General features: G+C 40.9%; 1 protein-coding gene across 1 annotated transcript in view; it reads right to left on the reverse strand.

Moving 5' to 3' along the window:
- Positions 1-24,677, reverse strand: part of LOC144200439 (sodium/calcium exchanger 2-like) — a 29,170-nt gene extending 4,493 nt beyond the window's left edge. The window contains exons 1-15 of the mRNA XM_077722600.1: positions 24,520-24,677; positions 9,420-9,490; positions 6,128-6,518; positions 4,885-5,022; positions 4,577-4,804; positions 3,466-3,840; positions 3,267-3,392; positions 3,013-3,208; positions 2,517-2,647; positions 2,081-2,454; positions 1,914-2,017; positions 1,724-1,741; positions 880-1,004; positions 512-611; positions 156-416 (exon numbers count right to left, since the gene is read on the reverse strand). Coding sequence (XP_077578726.1) covers positions 156-416; positions 512-611; positions 880-1,004; positions 1,724-1,741; positions 1,914-2,017; positions 2,081-2,454; positions 2,517-2,647; positions 3,013-3,208; positions 3,267-3,392; positions 3,466-3,840; positions 4,577-4,804; positions 4,885-5,022; positions 6,128-6,478 — 2,527 coding nt within the window. The 5' untranslated portion in view covers positions 6,479-6,518; positions 9,420-9,490; positions 24,520-24,677. The remainder of the gene's footprint in view (positions 1-155; positions 417-511; positions 612-879; positions 1,005-1,723; positions 1,742-1,913; positions 2,018-2,080; positions 2,455-2,516; positions 2,648-3,012; positions 3,209-3,266; positions 3,393-3,465; positions 3,841-4,576; positions 4,805-4,884; positions 5,023-6,127; positions 6,519-9,419; positions 9,491-24,519) is intronic.
- Positions 24,678-25,001: the final 324 nt, after the last annotated feature.

Here is a 25,001-nt window from a genome sequence, read left to right on the forward strand (position 1 = left end):
TAAATATTACAATTTAGATTGGAGGTTTTATGTCCTCGTACCTCAAATGTCACATCAATTTGGACACTCGTATGTCAAGGTATTAGTGTAGCACGTCTGTTAACATACCGCGTCCGTGTACATAAAGTTGTGCGTATTGAAAGAATTTGACGAACCAGGAATGGAAGTCCCCAGGGCCACAAAGACGACGGCGGTCACCGAGTCCCGCAGTCCCACCGTGCAGCCAAAGTGCGAGGCCAGATCCCCGATGACGGCGGTCAGGAGGCCGATGACGCTGATGGAGACCATGAAGCAGGCCCAGCCGTTCCAGTACTCGGTGGGCGGCACACAGGCGAACAGAACCTTCCAGAAGACGGTCAGGAAGTGCATCACATAGTCGTAGCAGGAGGGCAGGCGCTCTTCCTCGTCATCGTCCCCTAAAAAACGGAGACGAGCTATCAACGTCAAGCGGCCATTTTGGGGCAGGGGATAATTCCAGTCCCTCATTTGCATATAAGAAAAAAACACAAACCTGCACTGACGGTGACAGCTTCGACAAACTGTTCCCTCCAGGAATGTGTACCGATGACCAGCGCCAAGTTGGTCTTCTTGATGAGCTTGTCCACTGTGCTCTACCCAAAGAAAAGCCACAAAACCTTTCACTTTCAGTGCTTCAGATCACAAAATATGTATTTATTTTCATCATATAATAGGGATAGTAGGGAAGGTGTGGCTCCCGAGGCCATATTTGGCTTCTAAACTACTGGTTTTCCTGTATTATGTGGCTCCATTATTTTTTAGTTGGGTCTACAATGTCTTCTGTGTCTGTGCTTGTTTGCTACTGCAACCAAGGTAATTTATAAAGTTGTAATGTAATGTAAAAGAGCAAGAATGTTTCACCTTGAACTCGTAGGACTCCTCAATGACCACCTCCAGCCGGCTATGCTCCCCCAGAATGGGCTTTCCCATCTCGGCGATCCTCCGGGCCTCCTCCTCCTCGGCGCTCAATTGGCCCTCAGAGCCCTCTGATTGGCCGAGTTCAGGGCAAACGAGAAGATTACGCATACGTCAACTTAGATTGCAATCAATCTCGGGTAAATCAGCGGGATGTCCTTCAACGGTATGGCGATCAAGGCCGGCCGAGCAGCGGGATGTCACCGGCGGGCTGCTTTTTTTCCCCTCCGCATGATGCATGCTTGTGATGTTAAGCCATGATGTCACGGCACGGCGACTCATCATGTTTTTGCAAATTTCTTCATTATAAAAACCCTCATTTTTTAACAATCGTACCATAGTGGCTCGAATATAAGACGACCCCTCTTTTTCAAGACTGAAGTTTGAACACCAAATTCAATTTTTATACACAAACTAATGACATTACATCTCAAACAAATGATTATAACAATATATTTTAAAAGATAAAAGCATATCTTAATATCTGAACATTTAAATATGTAAACTAAAGTGCATTTTAGTCATTTTTTGTACCTCACTACTTATTTATTTGACCACTTATTCACGTTGACTACTTATTTATGTTGACTACTTATTGATGTTGACTACTTATGTATGTTGACTAAAGCCATCTAATAATGTGAATAGGTACAATATCTAGGCAGACACTTTTTCCAGTCTTATTTCAACGAAAAAAAAGAATCGTCTTATCTTCGGATCAATATGGTCATACTACTACAAGGCAATACTACTCTAGAAAGTGTGATAATAAAATAAGAAGTTTTCTTACCTTGGCTGAGGAGCAGAGCTGTAATCAAGACAAAGTGGAAGCAGAGAACATTTATTCTCAATGAGTGGTTATGCAAATGAAAATGTGGCCCTTGCAACCTTGTATTTTTCTCAAAATGGCCCACAGACCAAAGTTTGAACACCCCAAGCCAATAGAACGCCATCTTGCCATCCCACTTTGTAACAGTTACCTGAAATGCCTCTTTTTAACCAGCGCGGCTCCTCCAAGACGATAAAGAAATTTTCATGCTTCTCATATTCTTCATCGTCGATAATCCTCACCTGGAGCGTCTGACTGCAAACCCACATTAAGAACATTAACACCCGGATTAAGGAAATTCTCCCAAATTGAACTCACGTGGTCTGGTCATTAGTGAACTCCAGCTCCCCTTGCGCAATCTCGTAGTCCTCCCCTGCTTTGGCGCTACCCGATTCGGTGTGGTAGGGTAAAATGACGGTGCCCCGGGCGCCAGAGTTTCGCACCACCGTCACCTCCATGGTGCCCACGCTCTCGCTAACGCGCACCATGCGCTCGCCGAAGGTGAAGATGCCGGCGTGGTCGTCGTCCAGGATGGTGACGGTGGCCACCAGGGGCTCCACCAATCGGGCTTTGGGGGCGGCGCCCGCCTCGTCGCTCTCAAACATGCCCTCGGCGTCGCCCACCCGCAGGTTGAGCAGACGCACGAAGAAGTGCTCGTCCTCTTCGAAGATGTCGTCGTCGATGATGCCCACCTGGGGATGGGAGCGGTCGGAGAAGGCCACACCCCCACTTGGTCGGCCATTTTTTTATTTACCTTAATCTCCTTGCAGGTGTCTCCCGGTTTGAAGACCAACGTCCCTTCGCCGTACTCGTAATCGGAGCCGGCGTTGGCCGAGCCGTCTTCGGTCCTGTAGTCCACGTAGAAGGTGTTCTCTTCTAAGCCCCCTACAGGTAACAAGTGGAAATGTCATTTAGTTAGCACTCAAAGAAAGGCAAATCATTGCTGGCTATGGACCATATATCATTAAAAAGTGTTTTAAGAGATAATAAAAATAATAGTAACAAGAAACCAGGCAAAGAGCCATATTCATTTTGGCTGGGAGCCGAATGCGGCTCGAGAGCTGCGTGTTGGTGCATTAGTTCAATCTACTAAAAAGGAATGCGAGAATGATAAGTTGATGTACATAAATTTGTCTTGTCTGGGCAAATAAAAAAAGTGTTTTTTTGTTGGGAATAGGCCAATTTAAAGCTAATCTTTGAATAAGGATGAGGACAATTTCAGGCCTATTTTTTTTTATTTTTTCTCCTACCTCGGCACGCCACGGCCAGCGTGAGTACGCCGCAGTTTTCCATGCATTGGCTGTGGGCGCTTTGGAAGGAGATGTGGCTGCACTCGGCCAGGTCGTCCTCCTCCGGCGCCTCCTCGTCGGGGACCAGGACGCGGCGGGCGTGGTCGGCGGCGTGTTTCTTCAGGACGTTACCGGCTCCGATCATCATGCGAGTGGCCTGGATGGAACGCATGCGGGTATCAAATGAGGACCCCGATTATTTCCGGGTGACCTACCTGTATGCGGTAGAAGGCTCGGCTTTTCTGCTGGTGCAACAAGGCGTAATAGTTGGCCAGTTCCATCAGTTGGTCCAATTCTTTGTCCGGGTACTTTTGCTTTAACTCCTTCAGTATCCGAATGACCTTAAGGGAGGGGGAGAGCAAAACTTTAAAAAATGTCCTCTCACATGTTGTATTCAAAATCAGAGTGTCGTACCTCTTTGCGGCTCTCGTCCAATTCCCGACTGGTCTCCAGGTTGACCATGGCGCTATTGGAGTTGGGCAGGTTGGCAAGAGGCCCGGCGGAGCCGGCCGTCCCGTCACCCAGGTTTTTCAGCGCCGCGCCGTCTCCGCCGCAGTTCTCGGCCGGGACGACCGTCCCCCCGCGTGGCGGCAGTTTACCGTCGGCAATCATCTCCATGCCTCCCTTGTTGGGCGTGAGGTCGCCCTCCATCTCCACCACGATGCCGTGGCGTTTGTCGGCGCGGTAGCGCTTGCCCATGTACTTGTAGAAAAGCAGGCGGCGGTCGGCGATCCACGCCAGGAGGACGCATACGGGGAAGTAGAGGAGGGTCACCAAGGCCTCCCACACCTGAGATAATAGTGAAAATTAAAGGTCCTGTTAATTTAGGACTATACAGTAATCCCTCCATTATTGCAGCTTCACTACATAGCATTTTTTTAGAAGTAAGTACAGGTACGACTGTATAATCAGATTTATGTATGTATATATGTATATATACATATATGTACTATATGTATGTATATATACATATATGTACTATATGTATGTATATGTATGTACATGTATGTACATGTATGTTTATGTATGTATATGTATGTACATGTATGTACATGTATGTTTATGTATGTATATGTATGTATATATGTGTATACATGTGAATATATATGTATATGTATGTATATATGTGTATATAAGTGAATATATATATATATATATGTGTATATATGTATATATATGTGTATATGTGTATATATGTATATATATGTGTATATGTGTGTATATGTGTATATATATATATATATATATATATATATATATATATATATATATATATATATATATATATATATATATATATATGTATATATATATATATGTATATATGTATACATGTGTCAATATGTGTATATGTGTATATATGTGTGTATATATGTAGACATATATGTATATATGTGTATATATGTGTATATATGTGTATATATGTGTATATATGTGTATATATATGTATATTTATGTATATTTATGTATATATAAGTATATATATATATGTGTATATAGCGCCCGAGAACGGAGAGCAACTAACCTCCACCTCGCCGGGGGACATGACGGAGAGGATGAGGTAGAGCCAAATGTAGGCAAAGATGCTCCAGAAGGCGGTGATGAAGAAGACCCGCAGGTGTTTGATTTTGCGCACCTGGCCCTGGGGGATGACCCACACGCAGATGCCCAGGATGACAAACATGTTGAAGGCGGCGCTGCCCACGATGGTGCCCGGTCCCAACTCGCCCGCGTTGAATTCGTGACCGCAAACCTGCAGAACAAAAAAACACGTATAAATGGTGGAAAATGAAATGAATAATAGTGGCAGTCCCACTTTTGTGTCCGTCGTACCTCAATGACCGACAGCAGTATCTCCGGGGCGCTGGAGCCAAGCGCCATGAGCGTCAAATTGGACACCGTTTCATTCCAGATTCGAACCGTCGCCACTGACGTTTCCCCATTTGGCATGGTGATGGTCACTTCCTTCTCCTATGGGACAAACACATTGATTAGCATTATGGGACTGTTTCTATTATACAAGTAATACTCCGGAACATTAAAAAAAAATAGTAAAACATAACTATACGAGGCTAGAAGATATAAACAGCCTTTTATTTGGACCACCAGTAAATTAGTATGATGCCAAAGTACCGGCATAACGTAAAAAAATCCAATGACTGGAAAAGAAAATAAGATTAAATTGCACTTTTAGTGCAACATAATTTTCCGTATGAATATAAAGTATTTCTCCACCATTGGCTGTTATTGCATTTTGGAAAATAAACCTCCTCTAAATGATTTGATTCCTCATTGGACCTTACGCCCGGAACAAATAAATAATAAATCATGAATGAAGTTAGCAAGCTAAGTGGGGCTTTTTAATGAATTGCAGCGTGGCAGTACGTGGCTCAATTCCAAAGTATATTTTCCAAATGGTACGGTGACAACCAAATCCCAAACAATTGGTCACAAATGTACTCTTATTGTGTACAAGATCCCATTCATCTTTTAAGAAATAAAATAACATTCATTTAGGCAGTTGATCGGAGTTTTAGTTAACATTTTATAGGCTTTTAAAATCAACTGCTGAGCATTTAACTAGCAGACTTGATTTAATTTGGGAACAAATCAATTCACTAGAAGGGGAATCTATGTAGTATGATTCCCAAAAGGCTCAAAAAAATTAAAGAAATCCAAGAAAATTGCATTTTACTCCATCAAACATATAATATTTAGATTTTTTTTTTAATATATGGATTAAAAGAACTGGAATAAAAGCCCTGAATATTCAGTTTTTTATAGATCTAAAACAATGTGTATTTTAGCTTTTTTAAAATATATTTTTAGATTTTACAAAATTATTTTTGAACTAAAAACACAGAAAAATTGATTGAAAAAATGAAAATTATTGATTTAAAAAGGGGAAAAATCAGAAAATGCAATATACATCTATACTATTTATTTGATTTTGATCCCAAAACGGAAACTCATGATTGACTTTCCTGGGCCGCACAAAATGATGGGGCCGGGCCAGATTTGGCCCCCGACCCGCCACTTTGACACACAATTTGTTGTTGTAAACAAATGAGCTCACCTGCGATGTGATCACCTCGATGGACGCCATAAAACGGTCGGCGATGATGGACACGCCCAGGAACATGTACATGAGCGACACAAAGTAGACCAGCGCCCGGGCGATCTGCTCCCCGAGGGCGGGACCTTTGGGTTCCCAGACGGGCAGCAGAATCCCCGGTTTGCAAACCGTCACCACGTCGCATTTGCCCAGGGCCGGCGAGCTGCCGTTCCCGTAGGGTCTTTGCGACGGCGGCAGGGAGGGCGAGACCCCGCCGTCGCGATCAGATTCCGATCGGCAGGTGGACGGCGCCCAGGACAGGAAGACCAGGGCGAGGAGGAGGAGGGAGACGGGTGAGGTCAGGAGAGACATGACGCCAAGGGAGGGATGGTTGTGGGCAAAGACGCTTCCCCTTTAAGACAATAACAAAAACAACACATTACAAAATGGCGGCTTGTTGGCTTCATTTAACGACAAGAGTGAAAAAACAAACAAAATTGTTTTTGTAAAGGCTGGTTTTAAATCATATAGAGTGTGTCGACACCCATTAAATGAGTTCCATTCATCTTTTTGACAAGTAGCAAAGTCTTTTAAAGAGAAAAATGACTGAATTTGTCCAAAATAAAGCAGAACATTTTGAAATATGGCCAATGATCTCCCAAATGTGGCAAGTGGCGAAATTTTCAGAATGGGAGAGATGTTATTCATTCATTTTCTGAATCACTTTATCCTCACTAGGGTCGCGGGGGGTGCCGAGCCAATCGCAGTGCACGACCAGACAAACAACCAATCATAGCTAGGAGCGATTTACATTATCCAACCAGCCTAGAATCCATGTTTTTGGAACGTGAAAGTAAACTAGAGTACCCAGAAAAAACCCACACAGACCTGAAAAGAACATGCAAACTCCACACAAGGTCGGCCTAGCTGGATTTGAACCCAGGACTCTAGAACTGTGAGACCAAGGTGCTAATCACTCATCTGCCTAGCCTTGAAAAATGTCAAATGAGACAAAATTAAAGCAATAAATACAATAAATACAAATATTTTTTACTGTATACTTCCTGGAAACCAGAACTATGAGGCCGATTCACTAATCAATCATCCACATAGCCTTGAAAAATGTCAAATCAGACAAAATGAAAGCAATAAATACAAATATTTTTTACTGTATACTTCCTGGAACTCATATTTCACCATTGAAATGAACTAACCCCATTTTATCCAATCCTGTCCAACGGCATTTGCTAGCCACAGAAAATAGAGAAAGAACATGGCCTTAATAGAACTTTATAGCAAACGTTTTTTTATCTGGCCCAGTCGGTTGTGCCTTTTCGAGCGGCCAATCACAAATCATGTCCTGTCCAAAAGGTAATTTCCGTCTTATAAGCCTAACAAAGTGAATAACCGAGGAGAGAACATTAAAGTCCATCTCGGTCTAAAATAGACTGGCCGTGAAAGAAAGCACGTCTAAAAAGCACATTTGAATGACAAAAACTATGAAGGTGTTGACAGAGTGGAGCCCAAAGTCTGTTGCCATGCCGACAGGGGCAGGGTTCTTCAGGGGGCAATCGATCCACCGTGAGAGATGAGGAGGGGGGTTCGAGAAAGCAAAAAAAATACGAGAGCAAAGCTCCATTCGTCAAGGGCACATTCACAAGGTCTTAAAAAATGAAATAACGTATGTATATCACAGCATGAACAAGAAATAAAGTATATTTTCCTTCTGAATTATTAAAAAATAGCAGAAAAACATGTTCTTATTCTGCAACATTAACTGTAAAAAATGTGTTGTATATCTTGCATATGCTTTTTTATCACTTTGGAATTCCAATTAAATGATACTGGAATAAAAGTGCAAAAAATAATCATGGTTTCTTCCTTGGAGTCTTGTAAAGTTTTGTTTCTCATCATGCTAAATAAGCCACTAAAGGGTGGTAAAATATAGCAATGGCGTTTAAAGATATGTTCCAAGATGGCCGCTTTCAACTAGCATGGAGGACTTTTTTTTTAATGAAATGTCATTTTGCTAGTCAACATTCAAGATATATTCAATGGTTTTTATCAAAATAGTTTGTTTTTTTGCTAATCATTTTGCCAACTACAAAAAAAATGAAATTATTTCACAGTTGATGTTACTACATATTAGCTCTTTTTTCATGTCATCTGATAGCGAGATAAAAAACTTGTTTCACAAATGAGTGCAACAATAGTCCCATTGACATCCATGTTTGTTGTACAATGCTCATTCATCATAACTTGGCTGAGCCCATAATGAGGCATTATTGTTACATCACCCACAATGCACTGCGGGCCGTTCGGTCAAGCCATCACTGGCTCTCCGGATGGTTGACTCACAAGCGTCTCTGGCGTCCCTGTTGGACGGCGTATCCTCTCAGGCTGTTAATGTGTTTGGGCAGCAGTGTGAATGCTCCCTTTGTGGAGGAATTGATTGACAGTTGCTAAGTGGGTCACAACAAAACTTTACCCGCCCCCCAAAAAAGAATCTCGCTTTCCATTCAAGCAAATTCATTTTGAATGCATTTGTTCATAACAAAAACAATAACACAATGCTACTAAATATTCATCCATTCATTTTCTAAACTGCTTTATCCTCACTAGGGTGGCAGTGGGGGTGCTGGAGCCTATACTAGCTGAATTCGGAGGAAGAAGCAGGGGGACACCCTGAATCGGTGGCCAGCCAATCAGAGGGCATGATGAGACAAACAGCCAATCATAGCTAAGGGCAACTTTTAGAATGTGGGAGGAAAGCGGAGTACCCAGAGAAAACCCACACATGGCTAGGGAGAACATACAAATCAACCTGGATTTAAACCCAGTACCCCAGAACTGTAAGGCCGACGCGCTAACCACTTAACCACTGGGTCGCCATGTTACAAAAAATATTGATTAATAAATAGATGGATAAATAGATCAATAAAAAATAAAAAGATATATTAAAAAATATATATAGATATTATTTGATATATTTAAATTATTTTATAAATAAAAAATATTTAAAAATACATTAAAAATATATATTATTTTATGTATTTATTTTGTTTATAAATAAAAAATATTTTAAAAATACCAAAAAATATATATAATTTTTTAAATGTATTGATTTATTAATTATTTTATTGGTGATAGACAGACCAACATAATGAAACCTTATGGATTACAATGACTATTATCAGATTAGCATTTTTTTCACCCAAAAAATAATGCAAGTAATACTTTTTCCATGGCAATATAGCAACAACAAAATAAAGAAAATATCGGCTTTAAAGGCTATGAAAGAAGTGTTTCTTACCACTAGTCTGTGGTGCTCCCTCTTCTATTCTGCCTCTTCATAGAAGTCCCTTTTTTCTAATCAGCAGTCAGCTGCAGGAAAGCAGAACAAGACATGAATTAATAAACACCTTTCAGCTTTCTGTTTGAATCCACTGTACAATTTTACACAACGTGTGATCAGCTAAATGTTTGGTCTGTAGACACCAAATTGCTGCTGCAAGAGTCTCCAAAAAGCCTTTTTAAAATAACTATTTTTAAAGAAAAATCAAGTCATTGCATTGACAAACAACTCAATCTCAGAACAGCGAGGCGGTTGTGCTAACCACTACTCCACTGTGCCACCAGCTCATTACATCCGGACTCATTAATATAAGAACCGTTTTTTGAACACTCAAGAAGATATAATTAATTAGTAAATCATGAACTCGTTGGCTCATTCGATCCATTTGAAGCGAGAGGGCCGGCAGCAAATGAACGTATCGGAAATCTATCGCCGTGAATGGCGATAAATCACGATTATTTATTACTAGGCGTCCCAGTTCAAATTGGATGACTATTGCGAAAGGCAAAATAAAATCCTTTTTATTCCTCCTCGCTGATTTTTTAGGAGGATAAACATGACCCAACATCATGGTGAAACTTAGATAGCCAAGTCTGACTATAAAAAACATAAATAATGTACATAATGGGTTGTGTACTTGCTTATCTTTGCACACATAAACACATTGGAGCTTCTAATTGAGGTCTTGACCTTAAAAGAGCAATTTCACCACTTGTGTCCTTGGAGACAAAGACTCACTCCCAAACATAAACATTGATAAATATATTTTACACATGCCTAGGGAGTATTCTGGCATTCTTATCATTCATAAGCTACAATAAAAATACACATAGGTATTCTTTTTTGCCTCATTTCCACTGTTTACCTAGCTGGATAAACACAGATAATGCTAAATGTGAGGGTCGCTAAAGGTTGAATTCTTTTAAATGTATCCATTGTTGTGGTTTAATTTATTATTTTTTAAAGAAGATGTAGTTGGATAAAAAAGTGTTTAGTGGGACAGATGGATAACAGAAAACATAGTGTGTTGTTTGACTAAAATATGACTGAAATATGTGCTAGTTAGCTAAAGGGTAGATCCACTGAGCTAGCAATTTCAATGATGCGTTCAAGGTAACTCCGTTTTAATCATTCTTTAGCGTAGCACACTAGTTGACGGTCGTAAAAGATCTCCAAATGAGTCTTAGAGGAACTTTTAACCCTAAATTTTGTCTCATATTTATGTTGGTGATCATCATTGAAGCAAATATTTTCGCCTGGCCACACATTAGCATTTCTACCGCCGTTATTTTAGATTGTAAACATTGTTGTGTGGCCACAAAATACGATCAATCAGCTGCATTGAACTTTTACCGCCTGCAATCGGATGAGTTAGTACACACACACTTTTATGATGACCGAAAAACATGAATACTCATAAAGGGCAAGTACTTTTTCACAGCCCCGTACATAACCATTTTATCCTTTTCCTCCTCTATGGGGGACGTGGCTGCCCCACGTAAAGGTCTCACGGCTAAATGTCGACATCGGACGATCATTGAGGTGGAAGACTGTAAAGTTCACCTCCAATTATCTCTCACCGCTTCGAGCTGAAACCTCTCTGACAAATGGACTTTAGAAAATCAAGTCTAGTTCAAAAAATACCAAATTAAAAAGTGCTTAGTCTTTGTCCAAGTTGGTCCTATCAATATTTTACTAGCAGAAATGCGGCAATCTGTATTCTATTTAAATGTATATTCCTACTCACTGCAAAGCAGACATTAGATTAGATTAGATGAGATTAGATAACGTTTTCGGGAAATTACATTGTCGCAGTAGCAAGAGATTGAGAATACAGACACAGAAAAAGACATTTTAGACATAAATAGATAGTTAATAAGTATGTTAATAAATAAATGCATGAATAAATGTATGAATAATAAGCATTTTGCTGAAATATATATATATACATACATATATATATGAGCACATATATACATACACATAGATGGTAATAAATAAGGTAATATATAAATACATACCTAAATAAATATATAAATACATTTATAAAGAAATAAGTGTTGCTGAAATACATTTGTTTTGTTAAAGAGCCTAACATGCAATTGCATTTTTGTGAAGATTAGTAAGTAGACAAAAGAGAAATTTGTTATATGGTAAATGTATGCATGAAAACAGCCAAAAGATGAATAGAAAAAGTACAAAAAGTCCAACTTGATATGCTATTTCCGAGCCAATTTGGCGCAGAGTACGGATTCATTTACACTGCCACTTGTTGCCAAGGGGAAACTAGTTCATTGGGCAAACCCATTTGTACTCGAAAGTGGAGAAAAGAAAACCCTGCCAAATTCCTTCTGTTGTTTTCTAGCAAATAAGGAGCAAATAACTTCATCGTCCTATCCCAAAGACGGAAGTTACGCTATAGTTAAAGTTTGTTGCTAGGCAGAATACACGGGGAACAAGCACATGTCGTCCTGGGGCAAATCAATTTTGTGAGCTGGGAGCGGAGAATAAAATGGATTTATGGAGACAAGAAGGTAGATGCCTCACTCTAGGCCGAGAAAAAGCCCTCGAGAAAGTGCATCCATTTATTTCCACAACCTTTGGGGGTCCGAGATGACTCGTAGACGTGACCCAATCAGAGGAATTTGTCTTGAATGTTTACCAAAGAGGGGCGTGTCACTTTTGATTGACAGGAAGATCACTCCATAGCTCTATTTACAAGACGGTTATAGGTAATGCTTCACTGAGTTGTGAATAAATGCCCTTTTCTATGGAGGCAATTTTAAATGAGAAGGGGAAAAAGATGTTTAATAAATAAACAGTCATTGGTGCTCTTAGTGATGGCTGGCTACACGTGTACTGAGCGTTATCTGTACACGCTGGATGTAAAAGATTATTGATCCGTGCACTTATTGCCCGCAAAGTAATTGAAGGTGTAAGCTTGTTGCCATTTTCAGTCAAAGTGACAATAAGGCGTGGGAGCTTGTTTTCCAAGCCGATGTTATTACAACATGGATGCCTTAAGCAAATAATATTTAATAATCGAATTGTATGCGTTTGATTGTCACTATACAAGTATAATGAGATTTATGGATACAACAAGAAACAGACAAATAAATTCTGAATGTCATTTTGAATGTTGTTTGACCTCAAAGTGTTGTTATGACAATTTAAAATGGGAGTTTAAGAAGTGGTTAGGGGTTGCAATTTAGTTTGGATGTCCACAAAATGCAAAAATACAATTAAAAAACAGACAAATACATTTATAATGTAATTTTGAATGTTATCCATCTATACTCTTCATTTGAATTTGATCCTAAAACAAAAAGTCATGATTGACTTTCCCGGGCCGCACAAAACAATGCGGCGGACCAAATTTGGCCCCCGGGGTGCCACTTTCACACCCGTCTCATCCAGTAACATGATTTAATCTGGATCAAAAACAAACAGATTTGAGTGTGATATCAACCAGTATAAACAGATTGTATTAGAAAGCCACTTGCTAAATGACAGAATTGCGCTTTCATTTCCGCCTGTGTCAATCCGTCACCCCCACCTCCCAATGGTGGCTCTGTAAACTTTATTTAGTGTGTGTGCACATTTGTGTGTTGAACATTTATCTCTCGCCAGCCGCCCTCAGTAATTACAATGGTCCTTGTTTCTCCCTCTGCCCTCATTATTTTGCCCAAGCTGTACAAGCTGTGGGTGTGTTTTTTTTGCCGTGGCCACCGAGCTGGATACACGTGACTCTACACTCATTTGTATTTAAATGAGATAACCTGATTGGGGGGGTTCACACGGGAGCAAGTATCAGAGAAGGAAAGACCCTAGAGAAATTCGAAGGAAAGAAGAGAACGTAAACATGGAGAAGTGATAAAGAAGATGCATCTGGAGGAACGTAGATGGCTGACATCACCAGATGGCCATTGGCTTATTGACAAATTGATTTGTTGTGGAAGGCGGCTTGCAATTCCCGAGGATACGCCCATGTTTTTGTTGCCAGGTCAAAATCATGTTGGGAATCGAATTAAAGGGAATATGATGTGTGCTGGGTGATTTGTAAAAGGGTTTTAGGTTATTATTTGAAATGGTTGCAACAAATTAAAGCTTTTCAATATAAATGATTCAAGTTACGAACATATCTAGAAGGAAATAGTTTTGTAAGTAGATGTATTGCTGTAATAGGTGTACCTAATAAAGTGGCTAGTGCTGCATACTTGGAATTTGTGTACAGTAATCCCTCGATTATCGTGGATAATGTAGACCAGATATGGTTGTGATAAATGAAAAAATGCAAAGTAGGGTGACCCCTATTTAAAAAATAATGATAATATATATATAGATATTTTCATATTCTAGTTCTAGTAGCAAGCGGAGGACTGGGGAGTAGGTTCCGATTATGAATTTCAGCATGGATTTTCACATATTTATGAATTTACAAAAATAATTTAATGAACAAAAATAATAATTTACAAAAAAAAATATTAAAATTTAATTTTTTAAAAAATTCCCCCAGAAAAAAACACAATGTCGTGAACCTATGATAGTCGAGGGATTACTGTATTTAAGCTTTTCAATGTAAATGAAAAAAAAAATCCAAGTTACAAACCAAACTCATTTTGTAAGTAGAGGTCCCACTGTACTAGGTGTACCTAATAAAGTGTCCGGGTCTGCATACCATGTGTGTGTATTTAATATATAATAAATGTATGATTGGGCAGGTTGCAAGGCTAATTGGTGATAAGGAGCAACATCTCTCTCGTACTATCCCTTGCTCTCCATGACTTCATTAGCGTGTGTCTTTGAGCTAGCTCGAGACCCCAAACATCTTGAAGCCGTACTCCAGCGCCATTGGCCACCAATTAAATCTTTGTTATGGATCACAGTGTCTTTCTGTCCGTGTGTGTGTTGGGACAATTCCCTTCTGGCATTCTACAGGGAAGCCAATTAGGAGGCAGCAGACCTACAATCTAAGCGTAACTGTAAAGGAGGAGAAATCAGAAAGCAGCACGTTTAAATGTTGCCATCACTGCGGCGACGCCGCGTGAAACGACTAAACTTGTCCCTTATGGTTTAAATAAGAACGCTATCCAATGGGTGACTTGACGTTTCAGAGCTAGCAACACATCATTTACACTTAAAAATGTAATTTATGTATTTATTTATATATTTATTTATTTATAACCTATTAATTTATGTCTAAAATGTCTTTTTCTGTGTCTGTATTCTCATTGTGACAATGAAATTCCCCGAATGTGACAAATAAAGTTATCAAGTTGAATCTAAAAAAAAATGTCTTCCACAATGTTTATTTTACTTTCGCCATTTAACCTTGAACACAATTTTTAGGGATTTTATTTGTTACTAATCTTCCTAAACTGTCCAAAGAAGATCTAAAACTAAAAATCGATAGTGATTGTAAGCCTCCAGCATGCACACGTCGTTTAAAGTTGATGTAGAAATCCATGATTCCCAGTATTTTCACTGTCACGATTGATGTTTCGGCACCCGGAGGGGGACGACGTATCGATCCCCATCGGAGGCCGATTTATCCAAGCCCGCCATCTTGTAATCCTCGCTACAGCAAAATCAACAAAGCCTGGGATACCACCAAACGTCAACGACGCTGGCGCACACGTTGGCGAAATACGTAAAAAGACCACACATGACGAAATATGACCGCCTCTCCTATCACTTAAGCCACACTGGTGTCAAAGTGGCGGTCCGGGGGCCAAATCTGGGCCACGGCATCATTTTGTGCGGCCCAGGAAAGTCAATCATGAGTGCTGACTTTCTGTTTTAGGATCAAATTCAAATAAAAAGTATAGATGTATATTAAATTTCCTAATTTTACCCCTTTTAGATCAATAATTGTCATTTTTTAATCATTTTTTTCTGTTTTTAGTTCAAAAATCATTTTGTAAAATCTAAAAATATATTTAAAAAAAGCTAAAATAAACATTGTTTTAGATCTATAAAAAATTTGAATATTCAGGGCTTTTAATCCAGTTCTTTTAATCCATTTATTAAAAAAAATATTATCTAAAATGGTCCAGTCTTCAGCTGCCTTGAAAGTACACAAAGAAATCCAATTAAAATGACATTTTATCATCTTATCTCATGGCGCTGTCATGTGACAAGCCCCAGCACCCCCCCCCCCCCCCCCCCCCCCCCCCAGGATGATCAGCGCCATCGTTTGCTTTAGTCTGGCTCCTCCCATCCACATTTTATCGCATCAAATCTCATTTCCAATTCACCGACCACGTGTGTACAAACTCGGTTGGATCTCCTCGGCACAAAATGGCGCCCGGGTCGGCACGTGCGGGATCCAGTGGCCCGATGCCGTTACATGAGCCGCGACGTGATTTTCGAGCAAAGTTAAATTGAATTAAGCGGAGCGGCGAGATGGAAAGCGGCGTGCCTTGCTCTCATTTATCTGGACGTGTCTCGTTGTTGTTGCGGCGCCCCCGCCAGCGAGCACACGCGTGTGCACAAAGCGACACGTGTGGAAAATGAGCCTGACGGCGTTATTTAAATCTGGCGGCTCACGGGAGAATTCTTTATGCTAACATCCATTTTCATCCAAAAATGACACTTAAATATGTTTTTTTTTTTCATTGCAGAGATGAATTACAGGATGAGAAACAAAAAGTAATGCAGTACACAAAAAAAACATCATCAGAAAGAACAAAAAGAAATGTTAAGGATTGGGTCATAATGTTGTTTTTAAGAAGTGAAGCCTTGCGGCGAAAAGTCTTTTTTTTTAAATTAAATAATAATTAAGGAGGCGCTTGATCCCGTTACAGAAGAACAGTTCAAAGCTAACAGTGGGGGCTTTTTGATTTAGTTTTTATTTAATGAGGACGGATTGCCATGATGAATTACAGTAATCCCTCCAATATCACAGTTAATTTACACAGTTGGTTCGCGGACCATTTTAAGAAATAATAATTAGATTTTTTTTTCATATATGGATTAAAAGAACTGGATTAAAAGCCCTGAATATTCAGTTTTTTAATAGATCTAAAACAATGTTTATTTTAGCTTTTTTAAAATATATTTTCAAATTTTACAAAATGATTTTTGAACTAAAAACAGAAAATTTGATTAAAAAAATGACAATTATTGATGTAAAAGGGGAAAATCAGGAAATGTAATATACATCTATACTATTTATTTGAATTTGATCCTAAAACAGAAATCATTGACTTTCCCGGGCCGCACAAAATGATGTGGCGGACCAGATTTGGCCCCCGAGCCACCACTTTAACACCTGTGATGTATACACCAAACATGGCTACAAAAATAGAAAAATCGCAAAGTTGGCTGACCCCCATTAGGTCCTTGTAAAAAAGTCGTAAATACAGCATACATTTTCATATTATTATGAACTTTAACAAAATAATAAACTGAAGTAGTGAATTTGCCATAATCGAGGGATTACTGTTCTTTGCTAATGATAAGCCAGAAGCTGTTTTGGTCCACCATGTGTGTTCCAGCGTCAAGTAATTGTTGCCGCTTGTTGGAATGGCCTGAACAGAGGTTCCTTGTTAAAGAGACAAGAACGGCGACAGAACAATCGAACAAGTGCTGATGCTGGAAAGAAATAGCTGTCGGGCGCTATTACGGCCCGCCACGTACTCGATGGCCGCTTTTTGGAGCGGTTAGCGGAAAAAAAAGACAAAATAAATCCCAGCCACAGATAACTATTATTGTCTTTATCTTTAAAGTGCAAAAGTTATATGAGAAAGAAGAAAAGCCTGATTTGCGGTTGATCAAAAACCAAGATTTACAGGAGATAGAAAAGGATTGGACGTGAGGGAACGGTTAGCGGTTTTGATTGCCGTCGAAGCGTGGCATCTTCCACCGAATCCAACGCGTCGATTTCCCCTCCCGCCTTAATAAAGATTGATTTTGGCCATCCACGCACTTGCGACATGTTAGCAGCGCCACTTGAGCTAGCATCGATTTCCTAATAACGCTTGCAGTTAATGCGATAAATGGCGTCCAAGCAGATGACTCGTTGAAATTCGGCTCCCGGAACGAGATCCGATCCCGTGGCTACTAGACCAAGTTTCAGAGTATGTCCAAGTCAATTCACTTTTGAGTGACAAACCACAAGACGCTTGTCCTGTCAGACAAAAGCTGACGGATGACTTCCCCAAAGTACAAATCAAAGACCGGTCGCCCCCAGGGAGGCGCCACCGGGGTGACACGCATACCAAGCGACCAGTCCATCACCTGGCGAGGTGAAGCCGGCCAACGGAGGAGAAAAAAAACATGAAAATGTCCAACATGATGAGAATCAGGAGGGAAAAGATGAAAACACACACATATACACACTCTCACACACACACAGACTCACAAAAGACAAGCCAAGATTTATGTGAAGGTGTGATGATGAGCGAGTGATAAAAGGGAGGTTGTAATAAATATTTTAGTTTGGGCGTACGCATGTGTGTGTGTGTGTGTGTGCGCTTAACTAAATGGTAAAACTTGCTACATTTAAAGAAGAGAACCCAGACCAAAACCCCACTGAAAACTGTGTGTAACTGAATGGTAAAACTTGCTAAATTTAAAGGACCCAGACCCAAACCCTACTGAGAAGAAGAAAACCCAGACCTAAACCCTACTGAAAACCATGTGTGTGGGTGTAACTAAACAGTAAAAGTTGCTCAATTTAAAGTAGAGAACCCAGACCCAAACCCTATAGAAAGGAAGAGAACCCAGACCCAAACCCTACTGAAAACCATGTGTGTGTGTGTATGTGTGTAACTAAATACTAAAACTTGTTAAATTTAAAGAAGAGAACCCAGACCCAAACCCTACTGAGAGGAAGAGCACCCAGACCTAAACCCTACTGAAAACCATGTGTTTGGGTGTAACTAAATGGCAAAACTTGCTAAATTTAAAGAGAACCCAGACCCAAACCCTACTGAAAGCCATGTGTACGTGTGTGTGTAAATAATAATACAACTTACTAAGTTTAAAAAGAACCCAGACCCAAACCCTACTGAACACTGTGTGTATGTGTGTGTAACTAAATGGTAAAACATGCTAAATTTAAAGAAGAGAACCCAGACTCAAACCCTATTGAAAACCATGTGTGTGGTAGCCTAGAAAAAAAAAATATATATTTTTTTTAATTTTTGAATGGTGAATAATGTGGTTAGCAAAATGGTTCCTGGTTCGAACCCTAGATGGCTGTTTTTTTCCCCTTAGGAGTGGATGTCCTTCTCCCATGTGTAAAAATGTGTATGAGGCCATGAGTGGGTCTATTTATGCATGCGCTTTTGTTTGTTGTGACTTGGTCCAGGTGGTCTCACAGCAGGTCTACACTTGTTTACCATCTTCTTTCAATGCCCTCACAATCTTCCACTTCAAAGCATTCACACACAAAAACACACACATTTTCCCATAGCTTTTAGACTATTAAGCCATTCGTCTACTTTTAATCAGCGCCTATAAAGTGCTAAACTACAGTAGGGCCATAAAAATTCAGGACTCTGTTTGCTTGGAGAAAAGTCAGTCAACCTTTGAATTATTCATGAAAGGACTTTTGGTTTTGGCTTATTTGTTTGCATCGCACGTAAATTGGACTTTTGGCTCCACGACGACTTGGTGGACTTGACTCATAGTTGGGTGGTGATGACTCAGCAGAATTTTATGCTTTGCGCCATGGACGCATGGGCATTTTTATAAAAATCGATTAAAAGAACTGTATTAAAATCCATGAATATTCCGTTTTTTATTAATCTAAAACAATGTTTATTTTAGTTTTGTTAATATATTTTTCTAAATTTTACAAAATAATTTTTGAACTAAAAACTGAGAAAAACATGATTAAAAATGACAATTATTGATGTAAACGGGAGAAAAATTAATTTAAATTTAATATACATCTATCATTTGAATTTGATCCTAAAACAGAAAGTTGCCACTCATGACTTTCCTGGGCCGCACAAAATGAGGCAGCGGGCCAGATTTGGCCCCCGGGCCGCCACTTTGACACAGAACAAATGATTAAAAAATTATTGATGGGAAAAAAATACATCTATATCTATCATTTGAATTTGATCCTAAAACAGAAATCATTGACTTTCCCGGGCCGCACAAACTGATTCGGCGGGCCACATTTGGCCCGCGGGCCACCACTTTGACACCCATGACTCTGAATTGCCTGACCCTATCTATGATTGCTTCTCCTTTGTCCCTATTGGCTGGCCACCCAATCAGGGTGCCCCCCAACCCCTCCACCTAGTACCCGTAGTTAGCTGAGATAGGCTCCAGCACCCCCGCGAGCCTAGAAAGAATGTATAGGTTTAGAAAAAGAATGAAAGGTAGCAGAGTGTAATGCATTTCCATGAAGACAAAGGCAAGCCATGTTAACAACCTTGAATAGAAAGTGGGCACGGCGTTATCAGGAAATGACACACTCGCTGGCTGGCTGGCTGGTGTCCCCTCGCCAACGCATTGGGCCGTGAGACGCTACAAAAACATCTCAGAGGGCGCCGCGGCGTGCTCACGCTCCAAAAACCTTCGCCCCCCGAGGGGACGCCATCCATGATTACAACTTTGCTGCTTTTAATCCAACGGATTTTCGTTAGCCACCCGCCAACGTCCGACCGGTCCCGCCGTCGCCGTGGCGATGTCGTTACGAATTTAACGAGCAATTGAAGAGAGAGGACGGGTCGTCTCGGCGAGTCGAGGCGACCCCGACGGAAGAGACGCCATGCATCAAGATTTTTTACAAGGACTTACTTGGGAAAGTTTTGTTAGCGAGCTAACGTGCTAAACGCCAATTGACGGCCATTTATGGGGAAATGGGACAGTGACAAGATGGTAGAGATAAGCAAGCGCTCGTGCGTAATTATGGGATGTTAAGTGGGGTGTTACACGTGTGCAAATGAGTTCAATCAGAGAGCACGCAGCCAACGGCGACATTAATCCTGGGATTTAAATAAAGATGCAATTTGTTGGGAGGGGAGTAAAAGGCTTGTTTGTGGCTTAATGACATCATTGGTTCTTTTTTAAAAGATCTAAATTGTTATTATGATTTTTTTGCAGGCCAATATTAATCCATTGAACTGTTTTGTTCTGAAAATCAAGTGTGTCAACTTGATTTCATCAGATTATTTTAGATATAATATTTAGATTTTTTTATACATGGGTTAAAAGAACTGGATTAAAAGCCCTTAATTCCATTTTTTTATAGATCTAAAACAATGTTTATTTTAGCTTTTTTAAATATATTTTTAGATTTTACAAAATGATTTTTGGACTAAAAACTGAAAAAATAGATTAAAAAATGACAATTATTGATTTAAAAGGGTGGAAATCACGAAATTTAAGATACATCTATACTCTTCATTTGAATTTGATCCTAAAACAGAAAGTCAACACTCATAATTTACTTTCCCGGGCCTTACAAAATGATGCGGCGGGCCAGATTTGGCCCCTGGGCCACACTTTGAGACACAGTCCCTTAAATGGAATCAACATGGTGGCAGACTCGGACTAAAATTGCTGATTTAAATCCCTAAATAATCCCCCTTTAAAGTGTAGACATGGCACTGCACAGTATGTAAAACAAGAGTACATCACACCTAGGAGACGTGATACTTGCACAAAAAAGTACACACACACACCATTTACTGTCTCTCTGCTGCCATGCTAATAGGTTTCAGGGCGGTGGCGTTGTCTTGCCCACATGCTCCGGTCTCAGGACGACAGAAGAGGAAGACGTGGGCGAGAAGAGGGAGAAGAAGAAGAAGAAGAAGAAGAAGGAGGAGGAGGAGGAAAAGAAAGCACATATGGAAGAAGAGGGGAAAGGAGCCAATGGGGACAGGTGCCTTCTGTCGCTCGCCATTCTGGAGATTTTCAAGTGAAATGCGCCCGGCCGGATGCCTGTCGCGCGTTCAAAGTGTTCAACGCCAAGTGGAGTGTGGCTTTCGCGGCAGTGGCAATATGTCACGGCTTCAACGCCGACCTGCCAAATTCGCAGACACAAATTCACTTTGGTTGCTATTCGGAAGAGACATAAAGACGACGAGCCCCACTCCGAGGTCCCATGGAAGAAATTCAATAAATAGACGGATGAAAATTGCTTTGGAGGATGGAATTGGACACAATGTCATTAGGTAGAGAAACATTTTCAGATGGAGGTGAATGTTAAAAGAAGATTGGACTGAATTAAGAGTAGAAAATTTAAAAAGTGGAAGCTAGAAAAGCATACAAAAATGGCGATGGCGTTTTGTGCAAAATCTTTCCTGCCATTAGTTTCAAATAAAACTCAAATATGTCATGCATTTGTCTTATTTGACTGATTTTTAGGGATTTCCAACAAACACTAAAAACCCAGTTTGCCTATAGATGACCATCACCTTGATAAAAGTATTTCATGATGTTATTCAGAGAAGCTAAGGCAAATAATATCCACAATTGGAAAAAGCCCATGTTTTTTCAGAAAAGTCCTTATTTTTAGCAAAAACATAGATTTTGTTGTTGTAAAAAGTTGATAAAAAAAGACCCTTTAGCATTCAACCCTGTCTTAATGGATTGGTCGCCATGGCTAGCCCTAGACGTCCCATTCGGGTCCAAATGGATGTGTTTGTTATGTACTTTTCAGGCACTCATCAAGTTTTCTGCATCCAAGCTTTCAAATACATCTCGTCGCCATCCCATCTGGACCAATGGATCAATGGTCCAGAGCGCCGTTGCCGTGATTTTTGCAGACGCTACCGTCGCCATTAGCCTAATTAAAAAGCGTGACGAGAAGCCGCGGGTGAGCGGCGGAGAGTGGAAAAAAAACCCGCCGGGAAACGGCGACCGGGAGTTGTTGACGAGCTGATGTAAGACCGAGGAGGGCTTTAATTACAAAGAAGGGAGGGGGGTTCGTTGGGGGTGAGGGATGGGGCGGGAGGTGGGGGTGAGAGGCAAGGTGTTGCGGAGAGAAAGGGGGAGGAGATTTGATGGGTGGAAATGCAAAGTAGAAATGAGGGGAGCATACTGCAATGCTTTTAAAAAAAAAAAACATAGATGCTTGTTCTGGAAAATTGGCAAAAGGGGCGGAGCTTGGTTCGCACCTGGGCCCATCCCCAGTTTGAAGACGAAAAAGGGGCGTGGTTGGGCGAGGGGGGAAGTCAACATGGATAAAAGAAACGAAAGATGGAGTTGAGAAATGTCCTTTGGCGGAAACCGAAAAGTCCCGATTCCCTTGAATGCACCGCAAAGGCTGTATTTAAATGGCCTGTTGATTAACATGGCAATCTGGGACCAGTTCCCATTTGTTTCTTTTATATCTGATTATGACGTGCTATGTTCTTTCTCTGTTTAATTGAGCATTTCCTTGAGAAAAAAGGGAGTTTTTTTGTAATATATTTTGGCAACGAGGGGTTAAAGATGAAGTGTAGATGAAGCAAAGCGAAGAAGATGAAAATAGACGAGATGGCTTGAAAGTGCAAAAACACGCCATGCGTGTTTTGACGGCGGGGAAAATGATGCAGGATGAAGGGGGGCGGGGGTGAGGATTTTCATGGGAGAGAGGGAGGAGTCATGAATGAGCGCCATAAAAAGCTGCATAAGCATATTTGACAGGACGTCTGGCAACGCGGAAAAGCGGACGGACGGGCGGATGGACAAACGGGCGGGACGGATGAAAGTGCACCAAAACAAGGGAAGCCCCACAAAATTGCAGAGAGAGAGAAAGAAAGAAAGAAAGGAGGGAGGGATGGAGGAAGGAAGGAGGGAGGAAACGCCGGTGCAGGGAAGCCCTGCTGCAAGGATCCCATCTTCATCTTCCTCTTCCTCTCTCCCGCACGGATGCTTCACTCGCATGGTGATGGTGACCCAAAAAAAAGAGCTGGATTTCCACCCCTAAATTTGCACGAGTGTTGGCCACGATGCGTTTGCTTCCACCTCGAGTCGTCGTTCAAAGTCGACAAATGCACTTCAGCGCAAATACTTTGATGGCCTTTTTCCTTAAATAGCATGGTGGCTGCATTAAGACGCGGGAAAATGCCTCCCTCTCTGGAAATTGGGATGGAATACTTGGCGGTTAACCAAAATAGCAGGACGCGGTGATGGCATTAACCCCTAGGCTTTATTTGTGGTTTTGATTTTTTCCGCACGGGAGCCACAAAACCAGAATTGTGTTATAGAAGGGCTGTAATAGGATAAGTTTTAATAAGTCCCATTAATGGGGAAGCTTAAAATGGGCCAAAAACAGCAAGAAGTCACCTGGAAATCCCCCCAAATGTGCAGAAAGCGACCAATGAGCAGGAAGAAGCCCAGAAATAAACAAAATGATGCATAATGCTAACATTGACGACAATAAATGCCCAGCTCGCTGGATTTAGATGCTTATCATTCAGTACCATTGACAGGACAAAACGTCCAATCCATTTCAAAACAAAACCAATACATTTTCCCATTTTTTTCAGCACACAAACGCCCCTCCATTGGTCATTAACATCTAGTCCTCAATTGACATTTGACGACCATGAACACCTCCAGCTGGCAAACAAGTTAAATTGTCATTAAAAGCACACAGAGGCTCCTCACTAGGATCACCCTCCCCTTAAAGACGTGCCCCGTTAAGTCAACAAACCCACGGCGTGAACAATTTTGCAACATCGCCAACTATTCGATACGGACTATCACTCGATTTAATGACAGCAGATTGACATTTTCCCTCATCACCCTCCAACCACTACCGCGCATGCGCACTGCCCCTTGAAAGCCCGAAATTGTTTGGTCAGCGCAGCTGTTGATTTACTTGCACGGCGAGCATCAAAACTAATGTTTTTGAAAACATGATGCTAATGCAGCTAACCCCGCAACACATTAACTTTTACGACTACGGTTGCGCGCGCCCGATGCAGAAATCGCGTCCGTAATACGATCTCGCTTTCGGGGTAACTTTGCATCACCGCCGCCGCCGCAAACGCATCTTCCGGAAGATTCAAACGATCTTTGCACAAACACACTACGGCACCACGTGTCTACAAATAAAATGGAAACAAGCAATAACTGATGATGATTTAAAAGGTCTTCCTACCTCTCTGGAGGGATGCTGGCCACTCGACGACACGTGCAGGACCACTGAAGAAGGGCAGCATCATCTTCATCATCATCATCCTCCTCCTCGGCGTCTACGTGCACGACCCGAGCAGACCGATACGGCCCCGCCCCTTTCTCCCTCTCTTTCTTACACCAAAGCGCATGCGCGACTTGAGGTCCTCGTGGGGATGAATGGATGGAGATGAGAGGATGTGGATGGAACAAATTGTCTTTCAACCCCTGTCACCTCCTTTCATTTTTGGAACTACTTATCCTCCTCACAAGTTTCACAGCTTTAATACAGAATAAGGAGTCAAAAATGAAATAATTTCCTCAGATGATGGCTAGGATATAAAAAAAAAAAACCTGGGAAATGTTCCAAAACAAATTATTTAATGGAAAAGGAGGACACAAGGAATAAAAAGCACCTGGGGAGTTCTGTTCTTTTTCTTGGCCGCTGAGTGTGATGCGTCCAAATAT

The sequence above is a fragment of the Stigmatopora nigra genome, chromosome 8 (genome assembly GCF_051989575.1).
Source record: "Stigmatopora nigra isolate UIUO_SnigA chromosome 8, RoL_Snig_1.1, whole genome shotgun sequence".
In the NCBI taxonomy this organism is placed as follows: domain Eukaryota; kingdom Metazoa; phylum Chordata; class Actinopteri; order Syngnathiformes; family Syngnathidae; genus Stigmatopora; species Stigmatopora nigra.